This window comes from Megalobrama amblycephala, linkage group LG7 (assembly GCF_018812025.1).
Source record: "Megalobrama amblycephala isolate DHTTF-2021 linkage group LG7, ASM1881202v1, whole genome shotgun sequence".
Classification (NCBI taxonomy): domain Eukaryota; kingdom Metazoa; phylum Chordata; class Actinopteri; order Cypriniformes; family Xenocyprididae; genus Megalobrama; species Megalobrama amblycephala.
The window spans coordinates 46,228,378-46,253,500 of NC_063050.1; the positions used below are offsets into that span (position 1 = coordinate 46,228,378).

The following is a 25,123-nucleotide window of genomic DNA, read 5'->3' on the forward strand; positions in this document are numbered from 1 at the left end:
TTGACAAAAGCTTCGTATGGCTTATATGTATGTGTGTTAGCATATATAGGCTAGCCATACACTCCCTTAAAAGACTGACAGAATAATGAATTTCTGTTAACAGCTACACATTAAATATTAAAAAAATACTAATGTTAGTGGATAATATTCAATCTACTTCCCAAAAAATACACTAGTGTGTATAATTAATATCAGGGAAGTGCAAGAAGACGTATAGAATAAGTGACAGTAGGTCATGACACAGAACGGTGCTGCCACCTTGTGGTGAAATGACTTCTTATTGTAATAAAAAACGAGACAATCTTCACATGCATTCGCTTCTGCACACTCATAGGCAAAACATTTTCATTTTATTATTGTGATAAAAACATATTGATCAAAATAAATGAAAAGTATAATTCACTTTTTGGTTAAACAGAACAAAATCTATGATCATATTTTCTTTGCAACATGCCTTCCATGTGCACAAAAAATTGAGAACTTTATATTTTTTTGTATTTACATGTCACAAGGGCTACATCTCAGTAACTATAAAGTTTTGATTCAATAGTCATATTGTACAAATACAGTGATTTTGCTAGAGAAGCAATTTGTCTCTTATCTTTTAATGCATTGTTTTATTTAATAATTGTTTTATTGTTTAATTTTGGCATAAAAGCATTTAAATAGACTATAATACACTTCAAATACAGATATATTGCACAACATGTTTTTTTTCTTCTTAAATTACAAGGTATTGCATATTTACAAACAGGTATCAGTGTCCATCCCAGATGAGCCGAGATGAATTATTAAATTCAAATATTATAATTTACATGTATTAAACATACAACAGATATGGAGTTGGTGCAAAAACATGACTTTTACAGAGTCAGTCTGTTGTGAAGAGAATGCTCATTATTTCCAGCGGTTGATCCTGCGTAACTGTATGTATGCAAGTGTCATACACACCAGTATGATGCCCAGAAGAGCCACCTGGTTCTGCCAGAAGCCCCACACACTGTAGTCGATCCCCTGAGATATCAGGTACATCTCTCCTGTTAGTCTGACCATGAGAAAAAGATCAAATATAAGATGTAAAAATCTAGTTTTGGTTGTCACAATAAAAAGTTTCAATTTTAATTGCTCAGTGCAGATTTAGTTGAACAATGACTCAAAGAAAACCCTATTATTGATGTTGGTTGAGCATATCTACTGCGCTTGTGTGGAACACGTCCGCCAAGCGGACCCCAGCATACACTTTCAGTAGTATAAATACAAGTAGTCCGTGTCCATGCTGTCCGTGTGCACGTCCGAACTGGAGTATATTCGAGGCGTTGTCATGATATGCAAGAGGTTGTCTAACTTCTGTGTTATACAACTCTGTGAACATTCACTGAACTGTCATTACACTTTATCTTTATACAGCATACATAACTTACGTATCATTGCCACTGTAGAAGACCAACCCTTTCATTTCATTTATAGTCACAGCCTATAAAAGAACAACACACAAGTACAGTATAATCAGAACTTTGTATATAATCTGATAATGTGTGACGATGCATTTAATTTCCTTTTAATATGTGTTATGTCATGCAAAAACAGTTTTTGCACTCAAAAATTACTTACATCTAGTCCATATTTGAAGATACTGACCCACTTGAGCCAGGACAACCAGTTGAGCATGTAGTTAAGATTTACTAGGAACCCTCCAAATACCTTCAACAAAGAGAGCGAAAGAAAGTTGGAATAAGAAAGAATGACAATGTACAAGAATATATGTGCAAGTGTATGATAGAAATCTGACCATCATGAAGACAAAGGGCAAGGCTACGAGGATGTTGGCCATGGCGAATGAGCTCACGCTGGCACTGACCAGGAACGCCAAGCTGACTCCCGCCAGACTGACCAGAGACATGGTCAATGCAAAGCACAAGAAGGATGTGAATGCTGGATTCAGCCCTGTTGACAAATATATATGTACACTTACTGTGCATAATGCATATTCAAGTTTCATTTAGTAAACAGCACGTGCTACTGATAGTTTTAATGATGTGCCATATGTTTAGCACAATAATAATATATTATGTGACACGTGCGCTTACCCATCATATAGTAAGCAATGCTGGAGAAGATGAAAATCGGTACAATGCGATTTGGTAACAGATCCACAAACACCTTGGACAGGAAATATACTGATGTACGATAATATCCCCCAGAGTTCTCATGCCTAAACCGCACATATAAAACACACTTATATTTTTTGTAAAAGAAAAATGAAAGGGGCCATGATGTGAATTTTTAAAAATTATTTTATTATGTTTTTTGCACGCACACACACAAAATGATTATTTTCTGATCCTCAGTCTGAAATGATCCATTTTTTAAGGATCATTCCTTAAAAAATGGAATACGGCTCCAGCGGGTTAATAAAGGCCTTCTGAAGCGATGCATTTTTGTAGGAAAAATATCCATATGTAAAACGGCATAAATTCAAATAACTAGCTTCGGGTGGACAACCGTATGCATACTGTGCAAATCGACTTGCGGCAAGTGAGTAACCCCCGACGCGATGTATGAATTAGGATGTTGTCTCGCGGTTCAAACAAATAGGGCTGTGCAACAAACTCAATCTCCTCTTCTCTTTTATCGAAATCCTTCAACATTTCTCTTTAAAAATTCTCATTTTACACTTCTCATTCGTGACCGGTGTTTTGCTTTGCTCTATCTTCTGCGCGTCCACGTTCATCAATACGTCATGCGTCGGGTCAGAGGTCACTCCTCTGCCGCAAATTGATACGTACGGCCATCTGCTGGAAGCTAGTTATTATACTTATAAATAAAGTCTTAAATTTGGATATTTTTCTTACAAAAACCAATCGGTTCGCTTCAGAAAACCTTTATTAACCCACTGGAGCCATATGGATTATTTTTATGATGGATGGATGGATGCATTTTTTGGGCTTCAAAACATGCCCTCCATTCACAACCATTATAAAGCTTGGAAGAGCCAGGATATGGTCCCACTTTATATTAAGTGGCCTTAACTACTATGTACTTACATCAAAAAATAAGTACAGTGTACTTATTGGGTTCATATTGAATTGCAAAACACTTTTGCAGCTATTGAGGTGGGATACAGGTAAGGTTAGGGAAAGCTTTGGTGGTATGGGTAGGTTTAAGGGTAGGGGTAAAGTGTAAGGGATGGGTCAACAGTGTAATTATAAATGTAATAACAGAAATTAATTACAGATGTAATTACATGCAGGTGTTTTTAAAATAGAAGTACAATGTAGAAACATGTATGTACACAATAAGTGCATTGTATCAAATGATTAATTTAAATACAAGTACATAGTAGTTAAGGCCACTTAATATAAAGTGGGTCCAGGATATTTTTTAATATAACTCTGATTGTGTTTGTCTGAAAGAAGATACTCATATACACCTAGGATGGCTTGAGGGTGAGTAATTTTTATACTGTATATCAAAAAAGATCAAGGCAAATTTGATTTCTCATGTCATAATCCCTTTAATGAAAGGAAAGTTCATTAAATACATACAGAGTCTGGACACAGAAATTGCAGTGTTGTTATTGTTAACCATAACTAAAACTATTAAACTATTAAAAATCCTTTTGATTAATTCAAATAAAGCTGAAATAAAATATATTATCAGACGTAACTTAAATGAAAATTAGAAATGTTGTAAACTAAACATAAATTAAAAATGACAAAATAACTAAAACGTAAATTAAAATTAAAGTGAAAGCAGAAAAATTGACAATTACTAGCATAATAGATGATTTGAACAACTGATAATGTCATACTCACACAAAGATTGCTCGTTCATTAATGAAGAGTACAACTGCTGATAGATTGCCAAACACCATGTTGATGATGAGAAAGAAGAACGCTCCAATCCTGCACACAAACACAGAGAAATTAAACTAATGATGGATGGATGGATGGATGGATGGATGGATGGATGGATGGATGTGACAGTACCTGTTCTGTAAGGCTTCAGGAAGAGTTAAAGGCATCTGGTAGTAGATGAGTCCAATCAGTAGAGCAAAGATGATGTTAAGCGCCAGCTGAGCGTATGATGTCTGAGGATTCCTGATAACGTTCAGCGCTGCCCTCCAACACACCACCTTTAACTACAGGTGGACACATATTTATCCACATACACATGTTCAGGTAAACATGCACATACATGGATATCGACTATATTGTTTGTGATTGTGGTTGCTGAATAAATGCACTTCTGCAACCTCTGTGTGACAATACTAGCCTTTTTTGCTGTTGTTTTAACAGAAAAACATGAAAGTAATCTTGGAATTACTATCAGGAATTTCACTGTTTTTATTTTTTAAAGGAGTTTCTTGTTTTACCAGTTTTCATAATGTACAGAGTGTGTTAATTGATATGATAAATAGCCTATAATAAATCAGGAAACTAGATTAGGTATGTGTATGAGTTGATATTCCCTCGATTTGTGCTTATAGGTGAAAGTAACAACGACACAGATCCTGCAATAGCGAAATGAGCCTATTTGGAGCTTGATTAAATAAATGCTGTTTATAACGAGGAGGATGTTTTAAGCTATGAAATTTGCAGGATGTTTTAATGGTACAAAGACAACTTATATGTCAAAAGATCAAGGCAAATTTGGCAAAACATTTGACTAAATATGATAAAAACTAACACAGGACTGAGACTAAGACTAAATTAAAAAACAACTGACAAAATCAACACTACAATTTGCCTTCAGTGGACTTCATGTTACAACCATCCAAAAGACAAGATTTATGGCTCACTGTTCACTTCACCCATAACTGACCTGATAACAACTCTGAGCTAAAGTTGAACAGTCGGTCATGTTAATGTACCAGTTAACCATTTACTTGAAAACACACACCTAAAAGACTTTTTTCTTATGAAACAAACCTGGTAGAAAAACGAGGTGACATAGGATGGTGCCTTGCTCTTGGCTTCAGATGAAGGATCTGATGGTCCAGCGATACATTTCAACTCCTCGTTGATAGAAACACAGTACTGAGACTCCTTGTAAAGCTCAGCCAATGACTTCTCTGAGGAAGAGAGAGAAACTTTCAATCCACTCAACTCATGTGACTGAACAATGCCACAAATCATTGATTACTTTATATAAGTTGCATTTGTCGATCTCTCAGTTTCTGTGTATGTGTATCACCTGTTGGCATTGAAGAAGAGGTCTCGCCATTTGTTATGTCCAGAAAGAAATCGGCAGGGTTGTTGAAAGCCTCACACTCATAACCTAATCAACAGAGTTGAATTTAATAAGATTTGAAAATACTAATGGCACATATTTTTTTTGGTAACACTTTATTTTACAGTGTCCTTGTTACATGTTATATGTTGTTACTATAGGTTATGCATAATTACATGCAACTTACAGTAAACCAAACCCTAATTCTAACCCTATAGTAAGTATATGTAGATAATTAAAGGTGCCCTAGAATTAAATATTGAATTTATATTGGCATAGTTGAATAACAAGAGTTCAGTACATGGAAAAGACATACAGTGAGTTTCAAACTCCATTGTTTCCTCCTTCTTATATTAATCTCATTTGTTTAAAAGACCTCCGAAGAACAGGCGAATCTCAACGTAACACAGACTGTTACATAATCATTAATATGTACGCCCCCAATATTTGCATATGCCAGCCCATGATCAAGCCATTAGACAAGGGCAGAACGTCTGGATGTGCACAGCTGAATCATCAGACTAGGTAAGCAAGCAAGAACAATAGCGAAAAATGGCAGATGGAGCAATAATAACTGACATGATCCATGATAACATGATATTTTTAGTGATATTTGTAAATTGTCTTTCTAAATGTTTCGTTAGCATGTTGCTAATGTACTGTTAAATGTGGTTAAAGTTACCATCGTTTCTTACTGTATTCACGGAGACAAGAGAGCTGTCGCTATTTTCATTTTTAAACACTTGCAGTCTGTATAATTCATAAACACAACTTCATTCTTTATAAATCTCTCAAACAGTGTATAATGTTAGCTTTAGCCACGCAGCATAGCCTCAAACTCATTCAGAATCAAATGTAATACATCCAAATAAATACTATACTTACATGATCCGATGTATGCAAGCAGCATGCATGACGAACATCTTGTAAAGATCCATTTTGAGGGTTATATTAGCTGTGTAAACTGTGTTTATGCTGTTCAAGGCAAGCGCGAGCTCCGGGGGAGGGGGGGCACGAGAATTAAAGGGGCCGCAACCTATATATTGGTGCATGGTTAATGATGCCCCAAAATAGGCAGTTAAAAAAATGAATTAAAAAAATCTATGGGGTATTTTGAGCTGAAACTTCACAGACACATTCAGGGGACACCTTAGACTTATATTACATCTTTTAAAAAGAAGTTCTAGGGCACCTTTAATATTACTCAGTACTTAAATGACACCTTAAAATAAAGTGTAACCTTCTTTCTCTATTATATAGCTAAGGCATTGAAGTGAAGATATTAGCAAACTGAATTCTACGAAATATTGTAGTGTTTTGTATTAATGCACAAGCAAAAAGTCTATTAGAACATTATTTATTGTTATTTTTATTGTCATTTATTTTATTATTATTATTATTATTATTATTATTATTATATGTTGTTTTTAGTTTTAATTTTATTAAACTCAGGCACCTTTTTTTTTGCTTTTTATTATTTAATGCTTCTTTATTTCATGCATAATGTAAAATATTATCCATTGTCCTTTTTTACCATAGTATGATTACTATATTTATATATCACAGTATGTTACTCCAAGGTATTTCAAAGAATACCTTAGTATTACCATCTTGCTAGTGTTAAAAAACCGTGGATGAGTTGAATGAGATCAGCCTGATATTTAATTCATATTTATGTGACCAGAAAATCAAATGTGTGGATATTTTACCCAGACTCTGGAAGTAGTCCATGGCTTTGCCGGCAGGGCCAGCATAAACGGTTTCTCCTTTATGGAGAAGTGTCAGATGATCAAAGAGCCTGAAGATTGAGTACCGCGGCTGGTGGATCGAGAAAATTATAGTTTTACCACTCCGTGACAACCTTAATGACCAGAAAAGAGAAAGAGGGGAATTGAAGAGATAAGATTAAATGACATGAACATAAAGATTTCAAGATCATCTGGTTACCAAACGAGCAGAGGTCATGTAGGTACTATATTTGAGTTAGAAGTACATAATAAGCCAGGCGATGGAGTGTTATTAAATAAAGCACAAGTCTGTACCTGTGCAAGAGAGAAATGATGCTGTTAGCTGTATTGGAGTCGAGGCCTGTGGTCGGCTCGTCCAGGAACAGAAGAGTAGGAGATGTAATGAGCTCCATACCAATGCTACAGCGCTTTCTTTCTCCTCCTGATACACCTCTTATAAACTCTGTACCAATCTGGAAGAAATACATTTAATATATTTAAATTACATTTAACACATTTTGTAAGGTAAAAATATTTTAGAAGCTTGTTTCTGCCACGGAATAAAACTATTTAAATAATTGCGACTTTTTATCTCACAATTCTGACTTTTTTCCTCAGAAGTGTGAGCTATAAACTTGCAATTGTGAGTTATAAAGTCAGAATTACGGGATATAAGCAATTTTGACTTTTTTCAGTTCTGAGGGGGAAAAAAGACGCAGAATTGCGAGTTTATTAGTTGCATACCAGTTGTTGTCGATGTCAGTTTGTAAAGATAGACTGAACACATAATAGGCATGCGCATGATTTCACTGTTTTCATAGATTTGTGTTGCTTATATGGGGACAATAACAGTATAGTTTTCAAAAACTTGCACTTTGAAACCCGTTTTTAAAAGATGGCATTTTCAGGTTTCCAAAACGCCGTTGTCATGTAAATGAACGGCCAAAATTTATTTAGGTTTTTAGTTGAAAACGGTGTTGTGTAAACTCCCCCTAAAAGATTTTCGTGGCCTTGTGACCTTGACAGGCATTTTCTAAATATTAATCATATTTTAAAACTAATCTTCACTGTTTCACTACTTTTTTAATTTTAAGACAAAATTAAAATGAAAAACAATTAAAAGATCATACCCAATTAATTAAAGGTGCTAAAGAGGATCTTTTCATCGACTGAGAAACCAAAGACTGTTAGTGAGTTTTTGAAATGAGCGCATGCGTAAGAACAACCCCCCTCCTTCACAGCTCATTTCGAGGAAACGCCTCCTAAAACTCGTGCACGAGTATTGGAAAACGAGTGTTTACCACCGGCATTCGCTGTGTCGTGTTAGTGGATTCATTATGTCGGACTCACCGCAGGTAACTCATAATCTGCAGTTGTTACTCTTGTCTCCTGACAAAAACATTGCATGTGGCGCCTGTGGAGTGTGGAAAGTTACTGGAGCGCGCAGCCGCGCACGTCTCTCACAAGGAATGTCATGGCAGTGATTGACAAGCCAGAGTGCGTTCATCGCGTAAACGATTGGCTGATGTTTTTAAGGCCCTACCTCGTGCACAGATGATGTATATTAATATTATTCCTTTCAGTGCACCTAATAAATAGTCTTTTATCATTTAGTGAAGACAGTTTCAAGTAATATTGCAAAAATGTATAAAACAAAACATCCTCTTTAGCACCTTTAATAACAATTTTTTCAATATTTTTATCATTTTAGCAAGACTTGTTTCCCCTTTGCAATCTCAGGACAGTTACATTTTTGAGCATATGCCCCACAAAACCAAGATCTAAATGAATAGATCTGGACATAAAAAAGAGGCAGTCGCATTTGAGACCAACCTTGGTGTCTGCACAGTCCTCCAATCCAAGCTCCTGAATGATGCTCTCCACTTTTTTTTCCTTATCAGCAGTGGAATACTGTTTCCTTGGCAACCGCAGATTTCCAGAGAATAAAAGATTCTCCCGCACAGTCAGAGTTCCCATCAGGACATCATCCTACGGAAGGAGAGAAGCAGACAGACAGATATAGCAAAGAAAACGCTGGAAATTAAACCAATTAAATGAATGCAAAAGATTCCACAAAAATAATTCTCTCACACAATAATTTTCCCTTAACATTTACATGTGTCAGACAACAGAGCAGAATATTCCTTTATCCTCATGAGAAGACATATTAACAACTGTAAAATTCTGCACTCTCACCTGAACAACATAGGCAGACATGAGACGGAGGTCAGAGGTCACGACCTTGTTGTCAACCAGAACTTGACCTGAACGCAAACCACGAGGATCCTTCCTGCCAGCGATCACGTCTAACAACCTTCACGCCAAAAATAAAGGTTAGAAACTGTGCGTAGAAGCCAAATTGTTGTCAGCTGTAACTAATCTATAGTCTGATGATCCTGTGAGCTTCTTACGATGTTTTGCCGCTTCCTGTTGCTCCCATGATTGCATTCAGTCCCGTTTTCATGATTCCACTAAAACAGGAAATAGCAAAACAGTCTTATATGTGCACTATTATATATAAAAATATGTTTATTAAATAACCTAAAAATGTGAGTTTCACCAATGAAAGTAATTTGTAAGAGTCAAATTCACTTTATACTTTTCATATACACAAAAGTTGAAAGAAATTAATACATTTATTCAGCCTTAAATTGATCAAAATAGACAGTAAAACATTAATTATGTCATAAAAGATTTCTATTTCATATAAATACTATTCTTTTGAACACATTGATAATAATAAGAAATGTTTCTTGAGCAGCCAATTAGGATATTAGAATGATTTCTGAAAGATCATGTGACACTGAAGATTGGAGTAGTGATGCTGAAAATTCAGCTTTGATCACAGGAATAAATTACATTATAAAATATGTTAAAATAGAAAATGGTTATATTTATTTTATTATTTATTTCACAGTTTTTACTGTATTTTTGATCAAATAAATGGCACCTTGGGGGCATAAGAGACTTTCAAAAACATAAACAATTTTTACCAATCCCAAATTTCTGAACAATAGTGTATAATTGATCATATAATATTATGTTTTTGACTTTACAAAGTCACTTTTTAATTTAACAGTTAATTTAAATGTTAATGTGTGGCACATGTTTGGTTATCTGATTTCATTATGTAACAAAAAAGCAATCTATGTATATAGTGTTGTAGATGTATTATCATTAAAAATATGTGGCATTTTTTATGACAATTAATATAAAGCATTATTTAACATTTTTATTATAATAAACATTTAAAGAATTGGTTATATTTCTTGTGTTCTGACATAAAAAAAAACTACCATCACAGTTCCTCAACCAAAGCAAGCAACTGATTGCTGCATATAACAGAAAAAAATGAAACATGAAAAAACACACAAAAACTATGGAGAATTACAATTTCAGCACTTGTTTTTTCTTTTTTCATTCTAATCTCTAACATCTGAACTCTAGACAAACTTTGGGTGATATGTTCAACAGCATTGGGTCAAGAACCATTTCTTTTGCAGATATAAAAACACTGAAACACAGAAAGACACTGATACGCACATGCATATCAATTAAAGATAACTGTTATCAGTATCACAATGATCTGCAATCTATATTTGACTGCACAGCGGTATGTTTTGCTGAATATGGTCTATGCGAGATGTAAATCTTATGAAGCATGTTAACATCTAGTGAATAAGACAATCTGAACTAACTACTTCTAGACACTAACAGATACTAACCTGACATTTTTTAAGATTTCTCTCTGAGGTCCTCTCTTGCGACACGGTCCGCGGCTTTCTCTAATGCAGTAGAGGATATTCTGGTATGTCAGAGTTGGGCCTGGCACTCTTACAGACACCTTTGTGCCATCGCTCTCCCAAGCAGGCAACATTTTTATCTCACACACTTCCATGGAGCTGGAGAGCCTGAAGCAAAGAAGAGGAGAGAAAAAGTGACAAGCTTCCAGGTGGAATGAGCATTCAATTGTCTATGATGCCCTACCCTTTCAGGACCTTCCTCCAGACATTAATTACCAATACAACCAGGGGTCACTGACTGCGCGTCTCCTGTCAAAGTCCTCGCATGCTCAGTTTTTACACCTCCTGCTATGTAACACCGGCACTTAAAGTTGATAAGACTCCAACTTTGCGCATATGAAGATGAATTATGCCATCTAAGTTACTGGATGACATGTCATATATTATTCAACTGCTCCTGCACGTGCAAGCATGTTAAATCACTCTGCTCCTCCCCTTTATGTTATATTGCTTTATCTTACTTTTGTTTTGAGGTCAAGGTGACTTTCTTCATTACAGAAAGTCTAAGAGCATTAAAATATCCTCAAAGATCACTCCTCAAAGATGTTACCAAACAATCTGTTACATCCACCAGCTGGAGTGCCCTTGATTTCCACCAGAGGGCACTCCTCTCGACTGCCGTACTACCTCATCACAAACTCCATTTCCCATAACCCATTGCCCAGACTCATTATGTGTGATTACATTCAGCTGTGTCTCATTATCCTTGTTAACCCTGCCTATAAGCCCTGTGTATGTTTTTTGTTTGTTTGTTTTTCTGTCAATCATTGTGAAGTCTTGTATGTGTTACACTGCATTTCTGAGTGCTCTTTCTTGGTTCCCTTATCTTGGTTTATGATCTTGATCTCTTGCCTATGTCATGGACTCTGTCATTGTTTGCCTTGGTTTTGGATACATGGATTATGAATTTGGATTGCCCCAATAAAACTGCATTTGGATCTTCAACTAGTGTTTCAGAGCAGTTTGTAACACAATCTTTAACAGCTCAGAATGTGTAAAATGTTTAAACGTTACATTTTACCTATAAGAGTGAAAATGTCACAAATTTTAATGTTAAAGGCACAATATGTAAGATATTTGGATTAAAAAACCATTAGAACAGTGTTATATATTTTGTTGACTTTTGTGCTTACATTATCCTATATGTTTCCAAGAATGTTTAAATCCAGAGAAATAAGCAATTTTAACCAGGACAATGTGCATCATCTATCAATGACATTATACCCGCGTTATCCTCGATTTCCAGTTTTATTTTGTAGAAACCATGGAAACACCAAAGATGCTTTAATATATTATGTGTTTTATTAGACAGGTGAGCAACTGCTTGGATACATTCATTGACCGAAAACTAATTTTTATATAGCTCAACACAGTAAGCCTTATTGTTTAAATCGTTGTCTTGAAGTATAGAGAGTACGTTTTACCATGCCTAATATCGATGTAGCTTACTGCAGTGAGCAATAAGAGTCTCATAGCAGCCGCCAAGCGAACGCACAGAGTAGCATTATAACAATTTTCCACACACAAATGGAACTAATATGATAAAACCGCACTGTACACGGCTGGAAGAAGTGGAAGTGCTCAACTGCGGCATCATAAAAGCTCCACTGCTCTCGAGCCGTGTGTCGCGCTCATCTCTCATTAACAATCGCTCCAGCGGCCTCGTTCCACTCCAAAGGCTTTCAGCCACACCCTGCTTCATACTTCAGTAATGTTAATAAATCTTTAATACATTAGCTCATCTACGAATATGATTTCTGCCCGAGTTCCATCGGATTCTTTTCCACCGGCTGTAGACATGAAGACGGCACCTCTCGTGATTCCGTGAAATCAAGCTACACCTTTGTTTTGAATAAGCGACCTCTAGTGGCGAAAAATTACATATTGTGCCTTTAATGGTTTTCTGGCAACATAAACTTTTGACTTTCTACACTCCTGTTCAAAAACAAACAAAAAAGGGGCAAAATATTTAGTGATCTTTTAATGGTCTTAACAATTTTAATCTCAAATCACTGATCAGATAATTAACAAGAATTGCACAAATACTGTAGATAAAGTAACCATGGAAATAGCCTTCCCCTTTGTTTAAGCCATGTGGGTAAACTTGCAGCTTTTTACAGGAAGAAGAGTCAGTGTTGTTCCACGCAATGTTAATGGCTTCAAACAGTTCATGAGTAGTTGAAAAATGTCTCCCAGTTCATTTGAGATGAATGTGAGATCAAATATTCACTATAGGCCTCAAATCTGGACTCTGAGCAGGCCAAAACATGAGCTTGATGGACTTGTGCTCAAGCCACTTCTTGGTTGTCTTTGCAGTTTGGGCAGGAGCATTTTCTTGTTGAAAAATAACATCTGATCATTCCTCTTTAGATAACAACTTTTCATTTGTGGGAAGAAAGCCATTCTGCATTATTCTCCTGTACTTCAAAGCATTAAATGACTTTTTACCAACTCCAGCAGCTAAAAGGCTCTCCACACAATGACACTCTTCCTCCATTCTTCACTGTGGTAGAGATGCATTTATTACTATATTTCTCAACAGATTTTCGAAGACAGCACTCAGGAGCATCACCATACAACTTGTGTTTCACTGTGATTCATCACTCCACGCACAACTTCCCATATTCTGCCAAAAATTCATTCTGTTGCTGATGTTTTTCTGAGACAGCAATAGCTTTTTAAAGTAGTGCATTTGCTTAAATTTAGCTAAAATGAGGTTAAGACAATTAAAAGCCATTTTGTTTTTTGCACAGGAGTGTACATGCTTTTGTGAAGTTTAATCCAAACCTCCTTAAATGTCCTTTTTTTAAACATCATTGGTGCTATAAGAAATAAGATCCATTCAGTAGAGCTCGCTGATAAGCCTCTAAATTATCAACATGAGCAAAACTTTGCTGAAAACACTGTTGTACACAGTACATATCTTCTATCGTTTGATGGATACTTTTTGAGGGAGTAAAAGGCCTTTAGTTTCACTCCAAAATGTTGTGGTACAGTAAACTTAAGAATAACTTTTATGTTGTTGGTAATATCTTAAGATGAACACTAACTGGAGCAACTTATCAATACATAGCCTACTTTTTTAGAAAAAAATGTGTCAAATATGATACATTAGGCTTTTGATGAATGTTTATTTGTTCATTAATTTATTCTGTCATTATTGTATTGTATTGCATTGCATTATATGTTTTGCTTCCACAATAAAATCTTTGCAAGCATTTAATAGGCTTACTAATACATATTATTGGGAGACAGAGTGACAACTGATATTTTAATGTATTTTATGTCTTCTACTGTTATAAAAATCTCATTACTTCACATTTGGCCATAGAAATATCAGCAACAAATTGCATATTTTTGCTCAGTTTGGGCCTCTGAATAAAATGGGCTTCATATTCTCCCTTATATTACTATATGAGCCATCAAAGCTTTATGTATCAGATATGATACTCAACTTCTTTTTATATTTTGCCTAAATGTTCAATAAACTTTCTTTTTTTCCCCCGTTTATTCCTCCATATGTTCATCATGTTGTCTAGAGGGAATTATCTAGTCTACACATTGTCTATAAATAAACATAAAATGTCTATAAATAACATTAAAATGTGCCACCCTGAAAATTTATTTTCTCCAAATCAGTTTCCTACCTGTGAAGTCTTGTGACTTTACAGTGACTTTAAAGGATTAGTTCACTTTCAAATTAAATTTTCCTGATAATTTACTCACCCCCATGTCATCCAAGATGTTCATGTCTTTCTTTCTTCAGTCGAAAAGAAATTAAGGTTTTTGATGAAAACATTCCAGGATTATTCTCCTTATAGTGGACTTCAATGGCCTCCAAACAATTGAAAGTCAAAATTACAGTTTCATTGCAGCTTCAAAGGGCTTTAAACGATACCAGAAGAAGAATAAGGGTCTTATTTAGAGAAACGATCTGTCATTTTCAAAAAAATAAATAAAAATGTATATACTTTTTAACCATTAATGCTCATCTTGAACTAGCTCTCTTCTTCTCTATTAGAATTCTAGTAGATGCTGCTAAGTGTATTACTGCCCTCCTCAGGTCAAAGTTTGAACTATCTGTTATATATTTGCACTAGCATATTGTATATGACAATTTAGTTCAAAACTTTGACCTGAGGAGGGCAGTAATACACTTAGCAGCGTCTACTAGAATTCTAATAGAGAAGAAGAGAGCTAGTTCAAGATGAGCATTTATGGTCAAAATGCATAAAAATTTAATTTTTCTTTAGAGGGATGGTGTAGAACGCTTTGAAGCTGCACTGAAACTGTAATTTTGACCTTCAACCATTTGGAGGCCACTGAAGTCCACTATAAGGAGAAAAATCCTGGAATGTTTTCATTGAAAACCTTAATTTCTTTTTGACTGAAGAAAGAAAGAAATACATGAATATCTTGGATGACATGGGCGTGAGTAAATTATCAGGAAATTTTAATTTGAAAGTGAACTAATCCTTTAAGTTTGCTCCAAGTGGCTTTGAGCACGAAAGATGCATTCGTGTACCTGTATAAGGACGCCCTCTGTAGGCAAAAGAAGGTCATCACAACAGGCTCTATAATCAAAACCCCTTCTCTTTGTTTAAAAGTCGCCTACTGTAATGAACAGAAGAGAAACAGGAAACACTTTAGAAAGCATGAATAGCGACTCATTATGGGCTTGCGTAATCTTGCGTTTCTACTTGAGTTGAGGCTCGAGCAGCTATTTGGTGTGGCAGTTGACATAAACAGGGGCGGTGTCGTCATTCATTGTCGCTCCGTGACAGATGACAGACAGTTGACGCATCTAATAAACAGTTGAGCCGTTGACGCCAAGCCACGCCCCGCGTGACTGTAGCCAATGAGCGTCGAGCATAACTCCAGAGGGCGGGGTTTGAGTCTCGGCAACGTTAAGTTGTTTTCATCGACTGTGTGGCGGAGAAGTGCAAGCACCGTTCGCTATGCAGACGTAAACTAACAGCTGTCGATGAGGCCGCCGCCGACAAACGACAACGTCCGGGTTTAATCGCCACGGAGAACGGTTCAAGCGAACGTTAGAGCATTACAGCAGCGGTTTAATTGTTTTTTCGTGGCCATGGAGGAGAAGAAGGAGGAGGGGGAAGCGGAGATCCAGGAACACGGACCCGAGCACTGGTTCTCCAAATGGGAGCGGCAGTGCCTAGCGGAGGCCGAGCAGGAGGAACCGAGCGAGGAGGAGACCGAGCAGAGCCAACAAAAACATTGGCATCTCTTCCAGAACTCCGCCACCGCCGTCGCACAACTGTATAAAGGTGCGAAATGTACAATAAAAAGTCACTGAGAGCTAACTTAGCCAGCTAACTCTGACACTGGCAAACAAAGGACACTAACTCATAAGCTCAACGGATAGCCACCAAATGAAATCTAATACGATCTAATTAAGATGTCGAGGGGTTGTTTTAAAATAAAATACACTCATTTAGTGCTTAATTAATATAATTTCGCTTTTTATTTGGCTGCTTTGAAGGTCGGTAGCGTTTACCGATTAGCATCGATGCTAAGTGGCAGACGAGCAACGTAAACTGACACACAAATCAGTTTCTGTGAGGATACAAACCAGAAATGTCATCAGTCGTCCATCTTTATTTAGTAATAAAACGAAGTACATTAAATTTAAACGTGTTTTGTGAAATTTTTAAAATATATTTAAAGCTTCACCCAGCTGGTTGTCTACCAGCGAAACAAAATGGCGAAGTGCAGGGAGGAGTTCATCTGATGAAAATAACTCGATTTGTGATCGAAAACTCATCTGTTATGAACTCAAACGCCATATATGTTAACGAAAAGATCTAGGAATACAAACTGTGATGAACGGATGAAAACGTGAAAAAATTCTTAACAACAATAATAGTGTGCGAAACAAAATGGCGAAGGCAGGATTAGCAGGCTAAGTTCAAAGATTGTGAGTTATTGTGTCAGAGCTATGTTGTTTTTGTTGATATTTGTTATTAAATCGATGAAACGCTATAAAGCTGGTTTCAATATAGAGCACACCAAGTTCGTCATACACAAAGTTATGATTTGGACAACACGGTACAATCAGATAAACTAAAGCTACACAACAAAATGGCGTAGAGTCCTCTTGCTTCATATCAAATTTAGACGTCGTGTAATTAATGGCTGTGTCTCACAACATAGAGGGCTGCTTATGTACACCGCACTTATGGTCATCATAGACGCTTTTAGAACATTCCAAGCGCGCTTATGTTGCCCGAAAGTGCTGTTTAAGTAGGCAGCTCACTATCTCATGACACAGCCAGTTTGAGAAGCTGTAAAGGTTATAAATATGAATCTGATGGTGGTTAAGTTGTGTTGGTTTTTTTTTTAAACACAGTGGGTAAATATGTCTCAAATAGACAGGAAATGATGTATCTCAACTTGCAACTTAAACATTTCCTGTCCTGTCTAATCACTCCCTCAGATAGAGTATGTCAACAACAGGGGCTTTCCTTGTGGGTTCCCTTTCAAAATGCTGCAACCGCCGTCACTAACCTATACAAAGGTAAGTCGATGAATCTTTTATGAACTGTTTTGCATTTTACATTATTATAGCCTGATGTTTACTTCAGTTTTCATCCAGAGTATGCATACAGTTTGTGACATATCGTCAGCATAGTATGTGCATACTGTACGCATGTATTCTGATTTTCTTTACCATGCATACACTCAGCTCGCAATGCACCTTGAATTTTTTTGCACTAATTAAATTGGTCCATTGCAGTGTTGCCACCTTGTGGACATTTTTTAGTTGAAAAGAAACAGGAGATGGAACAACAAACTACTGGAGGCGGCATCAACAAAGTTGATGAGTGCTTGTGTGTGACGGGGATAAAGTCGGCATAAAATGGAAATTACGATAGTCTTTTCTTCCCTATTGTGATGTATCTGAGTAAAATGGCTTCTCGAACAAAACAAAATATTATGTTTGTTATTGCTGTGATCTCATGTGAGTGACAGGTTGTCCCGCCCTCGTGCCAGTAAACGTGTCATCAGAGAAGAGAAGAGATGAGATGTTGCTGCAAGAGGGAGGGGAAGTTATTTTCATTAAAGATTACAAGGGCACATTAAAATAATAATAATGTGTGCACGGGAATATGTTTTAGGTTGGGGGTGCTTTGTGTGCGCGCGCTTGGGGAAGAGGGTATGTTTTATATACTTAATAAAAAGAAGCATTTATTAAGTGTATATAAAACATGTCAAAACTCTGGGAAACAATAAGCATATCGCTGAAAAAAATGGCTGAGAACACTGCATAGCCCATACACCAGGACATTTGACTGTACACGAGAAATACATTAGCCTAAGCGTTTAAACAAATAAGTATAAAACTTTTTTTTCAGTACATCCATTAGATTTCCATGTTCCTTTTTTAAGTTACGTGACACCTAGCCACAACCTACAGATCCCAGCATAAACGGTGATACAGTATGATATTTGTTATTAAAGTATCAACAACATTCAGAAGCATAAAAGCAAGCATAGGCAGTGCTGCGTGCGTGATTTGGCATGGCAGAATGCGCACAACGAGTGTTCCTTTATAATCACTAAAAAGATGAAAGTTTGTCGCGATCCCACGACGCTTCAATGACTGCACAATGATTCTTTAATAATAATGTCTACACTTTTTAATCAGGATTTGCCAGCATGCAAAGCATTCAGCTCTGAACAAAAACTCCGGCATTTTGAGTGGTGAGTGGTTCCTAACATCTCATTGCGTTCCAGCAATCAACAGATTTGTCTGTGATTGGCTACATTGCTTAACGCTGCAAAACACATTATTGGAAACTCTGCCTATGCTTGAGCTGTAAAGTGTTTTTATTTAATCTTAGTTGTTCTTTTAAAAGAACAACATTTTATAGACCATTTAAAGTGTTTATTACAAACAAATTATTAAATCATAAAAATGAAAAAATGCAACTGAACAAAAATTTGCATTGCATTTACTGTCCTGTGAAGACGGGGACTGCAGCACCCCCACTTCCTGCGTCGTGTGTGCATAAAATCAAGAATTGCCTATTTTGATTTCCCTGGTGACTTTAAAGGAGACCTGCAACTCTAGTTTAGAAGAGTACAATGACATTTTTCAATACTATCTCCTGGAGAGAAATGGGTCAGACATTGGACAACAATGAAATGCACTGTGTTCTCATGAAAAATCAAGCTTACTATGGGCTTTTGTATTGTGGAACTACCATTGTTTGGAATGTTTTGTTTCAAAAAAATCCCCGTTTTTGAACGAATCTGTTAAATTACTATGTTTAACACTAGATTATCTACATATTATCTGAACATATTTGTCGTTCACTTAAGGTCTTTCCAAAGAACAACTATAGCATTTAAGTGCAGGGTGTAAGGAGGAATGTAATTGTTTGGCCTTCTGAACAAAATGTCCCCTTCACTAAGTGGGTCAGTGTTTTGAGTAAATTGAAAAATTCACTCGAGTTTCACTTATGTCAGTCGGTGGTAAAAAGCATCTCATTTGTGCTATGAATGATTTGGAGTGACAGTGAAAAGATGAAGCACTTAGATCATAAATGAGCAGCTGCTGACTGAGTGAACGAGATGTTGTTTGCTTAGTTCGTCATGTATTTCAATCTTGTTTACAACAAAGATAAAAGAGGATGAAAGGGTTTGGCTGTGAAACACTTTTCTAATAAATTGGTTAAGTGAGCAATTCAATGCCTCATTCATAGCACAAATAAGATGCTTTTTGCAACCTACTGACATGAGGTAACCTGAGTGAATTTTTAGTCATTGAGATGAATCAAAATTCCTGCCACTACTTTTTAAATGGAGAACTCCTGCCCATTTAAAAAAAAAATTAGCTGTTGAACAGTGTTTAGTAGGTTGTTCATATGTTGGAGACTAAAAACAACGTGGCTGACTGGAGTTATTAAAATCCTATTGGTTTATTCCTCTCCCCAGAATCTGTCTGATTGTAATAGTGGAATCAGTTGTGTATCAGACTGCAGTTATGAGACCTTAAACCCATCATGGACCTGAATACGGTATTGTCTGCTAGCAAAACTTGAGTCATTCAGACGTTAGTCTTGTTTGGTTGGGGTAATGAGAGATGATGTGGTGGGGAGGATGTCAGATGTGTCATGTGGATGATTTGAGTCATGTTATTAGAAGCTGTCAGGAATAGGGAGGTTTTTGTGTGTTCAGTTTACTGGAGATCACACATATTGGCTAATTAGCAAGTTGCTATTGTGTTTTCAAAGCACATAGGATGTGGTCAGTTCAAGTTTGATCACCTGCTTTACATGTTAAAAATTCATGTTGTGAATTTTGACTGAACCAGAAATTGTTCAGTCCAAGTGGATTTTCTTAAAACCTCCCATTTTTCTCATAACCTCCTTGGTGAGATTTTTATCATCTCTTGAATCATTTCATGCACCTCATCTCAAGATTTTGTAAGCATATAATTCATTTCAGTCTGGTTGCAGCCCGGCAATGGAAACCCTGTCAACTGAAACAAATCTTCATGCCTGCCAGTTTTGGTTGAGGCAGTTTATTTGTTGCCTATTATGAATTGAAAATAATATATTGAAGAACAGTGGCTGCTGTTCCTGAGGAGAAGAAGATGCTGCTGCTCTGCCAGAACAGAAATTCATGGTGTTATGCAATTGCTTTGGAAGTTGATGATGCAACATTTACATAATTACATTATTAAAAGCTTCTTATTTTAATCATTAGCAATAATTTACCTGCTTTTCAGTTTCTCCTTCACATTAAATATTTGCTCTCTGCTTGTTGCCGTATTAAAAATTCTAATGAGAGCTTTTGATTTCAGATTGTTAAATGAGACCGACATCATTGATGCAGCTGGGCTGATTCCTCACATACATAAAGAAATGCTCATGCTGAGTTTTTTTTGCCATCTTCCAGAGAGTGTTGATGCCCATCAGCGGAGTTATGAGCTGGGTATTCAGATAGGTCATCAGAGACGAAACAAAGATGTCCTGGCGTGGGTGAAGAAAAGGAGGCGGACTATTCGGCGTGAGGATCTTATCAGCTTTCTCTGTGGTAAAGCCCCACCGCCACGTAGCTCCAGGGCTCCGCCAAGACTTGCAATGGTGTCACCAAGCCGACCCACGTCCTCGGAGACAAGTTCATCTGTAGAAACAGACCTGCAGCCTTTCAGGGAGGCCATTGCTCTGCATGGTGAGTGTGCCTGACGACAATGCCATTTAATTGCTTGCATTATAAAAACACATCTATCTATGTAACTAATATATATATATATGTGTGTGTGTGTGTTTTTATAATGCAAGCAATTTTATATATATATTATATATAAAGCGAACACACAAATAACATAATGCAAGTTATTTTCTGGCAAAACAACCCTTTCACATTGAACAGCACAGAAATGTCTTATGACATTCTTTGAAGCGTATAATATAAAGTGCTCCCTTGCTTTGGGCATTTTGAGTTGTACATTTCTATTTCAGCTTGCTCTATGGCCACTGGCATTGTTCAGATGTGCCTATTTTTTTCTCTTTTTTTACTGAAATAGTCCTGCAAAATACAGCAAAATGTTACTGATGAAGGTTTTTCAAGCATTGACTATTTTCAGCTACAATTTTGGATTAGTTATCAGTAGAGCTGCAGGATTCTGAATAAATTGAGGATCACAATTTTTGTTTTTTAAAATGGAGATTGCGATTCTCCCACGATTCTGAATAGACAAGTAAACAAAATGACATTACTAGCGTTTCTAACAAAATGTTAATTGCTGCAGTCTATTTAAAGCTGCTGTCCGTAACTTTTTTGTGTTCAAAATTTACAAAAATTATATAATGAGAATATACAACATTAATCCATTTTCCAAACCGTGTTTTTGTCTTACCGTGAATCATTATGGTACACTTATAATAAGTGTTTATATTCTGACTATTTCAGACCGGACTGGTTGGACCTGCCGCAGAGTATCACATTAACTGCGTAACTTGTCATAGACATACACAGAGAAAAGTAGCTCCGGCTACAATGCTCTTTCGCAAGACGCGTGCAGTTCTGTTTATTAACCGCTAGAGGGCCAAAAATCGCGGACTGCAGCTTTAAAAACATTCAATTAATTTTAATGATTTAAAAAAGATCGGGTTGAATGAATAATTCAATGACTCATAAAGACTTCACTTAATTCATTACTGGATGAATAAACGTTTTTGAACGAATCTCTTGAATGATTCAATGACATACATTTTTTTTTTTAAGTCACTTGTCTCCACCTACTGGTGTAACAATATAATTGATAGAATCTTTATTTGAAGTGTCAAGTTACTTTCAAATTTTGATCACTACCGTAGACATCAGTGTTTATATCTGAGCTATAAACTTTTATCCCAGTACTTCTGTAACAATATGAATAATTATAAACACAGAAACTGTGTGGTTGAAAAGACTGTTTGTGATGCTGTTTCATACTTGTGCATGAGAGCAGCTCTCTCTGGGTTTAAACGCAGGTTCGAATGTCGAATTGATGTCATTTAGGAATAAGATCGCGTGAATTGAGATTGCGACCTTTTATCGATTAATCGTGCAGCACTAGTTGTCACAGCTTAATTTTAAACTTATAGTTGGAGCATGTTGCATTTTTTTTTGTCTTGATGGAAAAAGTATATTTCAGGCATTTATAATTTATGTGTGTTTTCCTGCCTGTGTGTGTTACAGGTCTGAGCGGAGCCATGGCGAGTATCAGTATGCGCTCTGGAGCCCCGGGTTCACCTACACACCTGAGTGCTAGCTCCGCCCCCAGTCGCCGCAGAAACGGCCTCCACGACGTGGACCTCAACACTTTCATTGCTGAGGAGATGGCGCTCCACCTCGACAACGGAACTCGGAAACGAAGCTCCGCCCAGTGCAATGATGTCATAACAGACTCGCCCACTCACAAACGCAATAGGATGATCTGAGCTCTTAAGAAAAAGAAAACGACAACAACAACAGCGAAAAAATGCCACTCCTCAGTCATCCTCCCATCTTTATTCAGACCAGGAAATAAAAGCAGCCAATAACAGTGCTCACCACAGCCCAGCACGTTCTCCGATTGGTCTACAGAGCCCAGTTGAGGTCATCGGTGGGGGACGGTGTTCAGTGCAGAGGCCTAAGTGCCCTTCCATAGGATCCTGTCGACAAACACACGACCCTCATTCACTAAATTGCTGTGTGAGTTGATTGTGCGCGTGTACGGATGTGTTACGGCTGAACCGAGACGTGATCGAACGCAGGAACGAGAACAACATTTTTGTGTGCATGTTTGCAACATAATGAGCAATGTCTGTATGACTGTGTATACAAGTACTTGATGTGTGTGAGTGAATGACTGATGTTGTGTTAGAGGGTGTTTGTGTGTGTGTGTGGTACCTGCCTCTTCCTCCAGCACCTGTCACTGCCCCAGCTTTCAGTTACCACACGCTGCGGCTTTGAAAAGCAACAAATGTTTTATTTTAATATTATTGACAATGTTATTCATGATTTTTTTTCTTTGCCTTCTATTAATTCTGCTCTAGCAGCAGGCACAAGTGCTATGATAGCCATACGTCCGCTGTCATGCACATCTCTCAATCACTTACTTTTCTTCAATAATTTCCCTTCATTCTTCCTGAGCATCCTTTTTTTTTTTTTTTTTCATTCATCCTCTTTCGTCACACTTCCCCAGCACCTTTGTCTCCAGTGTAACATTATGTAATGTAAATACATGTAGGTGCTGACATAGACTTGTGGTACATATTGTAAAAAAAAGCTGTGCAGAGACCATTGAATTGTTAATGTACAATAATGATTCTTGCATTAAAGAAATCAAGCTTTTAACTACCTCTTTTTCTGCTACCTTTGTCATCAGAGTCATTGCATATTCACTTTTGCAAGCACGTGCGGTTTTTTAATCCTTAAACTGGATTAATATGTTAATATATGAAATGCACATTCTGTTGTGTACAATCTAAAGTACAATCTGTTACTGTTCCTTTGACAATCTGTGAACAACAGCTGTCAATAACGATGCTTTCAAAATGATTGCCTGTGCCCATGTGTTCAGCTGTGTTTGAACACTTAATGAATGTGCCTCTATAGAGATGCTACAGACCCACAATGCTAGTTACGATCCAACATGTTTTGTTTTTGACCCTGATTTGTCATGTCCAACATCATGGAAGTACAAAGGGCAGCTGATACGGTTGTGGAGAACTAACATTATAAAGCTATGAATTGTGCAGAAAGGAGGAATCAGATGCCAACTGACAATTCTCAACTTTTTTTTTTTTTTTTTTTTTTTTTTTTTTTAAAGAGTTGTTGAAAAGTGTTTGGCAGGTGACAGCATGTCAAGCAGTGTCAGCAGCATGATGTGCTATCCCAAGTAAAAATAAAGTATACTTGAATGCACTAAAAATACTTAAATACAAGCAAGTACATTTGTAGTACATTCTTATTTTTTTGTAAAAGTTATACTCTCTAAATACACAAAAGTACATTTCTATGTCAGTAGTACTTTAGTGCACTTGAAAAAAGTATACTAAAAACCACTAATACTTAAATTGATTTTAGTGCACTGAAATAATACTGCAAAAATATACAGAGGAGTTGTATTAGTGCATTTCTTAAAAGTGTGCTTTGAATGCTTTAAAATCAGTTAAAGACTTTTATATAGTAATCCTAAGTTTAAATTGATTTTATCAAAAAATATATTACTAATGCACTAGTTAAAAGTACATTTTCCCAACTTTGGTACTTAAGTACAATTAATATAAATGCACTAATTAGCACTAACACTGAAATTGATTTTAAGTGTCAGATAATATACAGAAGTGTCTTATAAGTGCATTATTAAAAATGAATGCTTTACATAAAATTTTAGTGGATTTTTATATATGCTATCACTAAGTTCTATTTTAGTGGATTGTCATGAAAAATACAGCATGTATTACAAGTAAAACACCATTAACATACTACATCAAATAAAGGGAATATTATCATAGTTACAATACATTTGAAATTAATGATTTAATGTATAAAAATATGTGGGCAATACATCATAAATACATTTTGTATATATTATATATTCTTATATTTTAAATAATTCATAAGTCTATTTTCTGTCTGATGAGTATATTTAAAAGTGTATGAAAGATGGGTTCAAGTGTACTACATTTTTTAATACAGAGATATTATTTTAGTTCATATTCATGGTGTCTCAAAAAAAGCACATTCTTAAGATTATCTTAAGAAATACTAAAGAATCATTTTTAGTGTATAAAGTACAAAATTAATGCATGAAAACACTTTCAAAATGTACTTAAGTGTACTGAAATAAAGTGTATT

The 25,123-nt window shown here is 36.2% G+C and overlaps 2 protein-coding genes across 2 annotated transcripts; one reads left to right on the forward strand and one right to left on the reverse strand.

Moving 5' to 3' along the window:
- Positions 1 to 368: 368 nt before the first annotated feature.
- abcg2b (ATP-binding cassette, sub-family G (WHITE), member 2b) lies at positions 369 to 12,010 on the reverse strand. Its single transcript, XM_048197770.1, has 15 exons — positions 10,685 to 12,010; positions 9,371 to 9,430; positions 9,156 to 9,273; positions 8,793 to 8,948; positions 7,275 to 7,432; positions 6,942 to 7,093; positions 5,197 to 5,280; positions 4,932 to 5,074; positions 3,990 to 4,141; positions 3,816 to 3,905; positions 2,088 to 2,212; positions 1,790 to 1,944; positions 1,612 to 1,701; positions 1,422 to 1,474; positions 369 to 1,045 (listed from the first exon to the last, which is right to left on the reverse strand). The coding sequence occupies exons 1-15, from the start codon at positions 10,855 to 10,857 to the stop codon at positions 898 to 900; spliced, it is 1,857 nt and encodes a 618-aa protein (XP_048053727.1). The 5' UTR covers positions 10,858 to 12,010; the 3' UTR covers positions 369 to 897.
- Positions 12,011 to 15,624: 3,614 nt separating this feature from the next.
- zgc:77849 (telomere attrition and p53 response 1 protein) lies at positions 15,625 to 23,620 on the forward strand. Its single transcript, XM_048197772.1, has 4 exons — positions 15,625 to 16,050; positions 17,220 to 17,300; positions 20,690 to 20,965; positions 22,478 to 23,620. The coding sequence occupies exons 1-4, from the start codon at positions 15,855 to 15,857 to the stop codon at positions 22,717 to 22,719; spliced, it is 795 nt and encodes a 264-aa protein (XP_048053729.1). The 5' UTR covers positions 15,625 to 15,854; the 3' UTR covers positions 22,720 to 23,620.
- Positions 23,621 to 25,123: the final 1,503 nt, after the last annotated feature.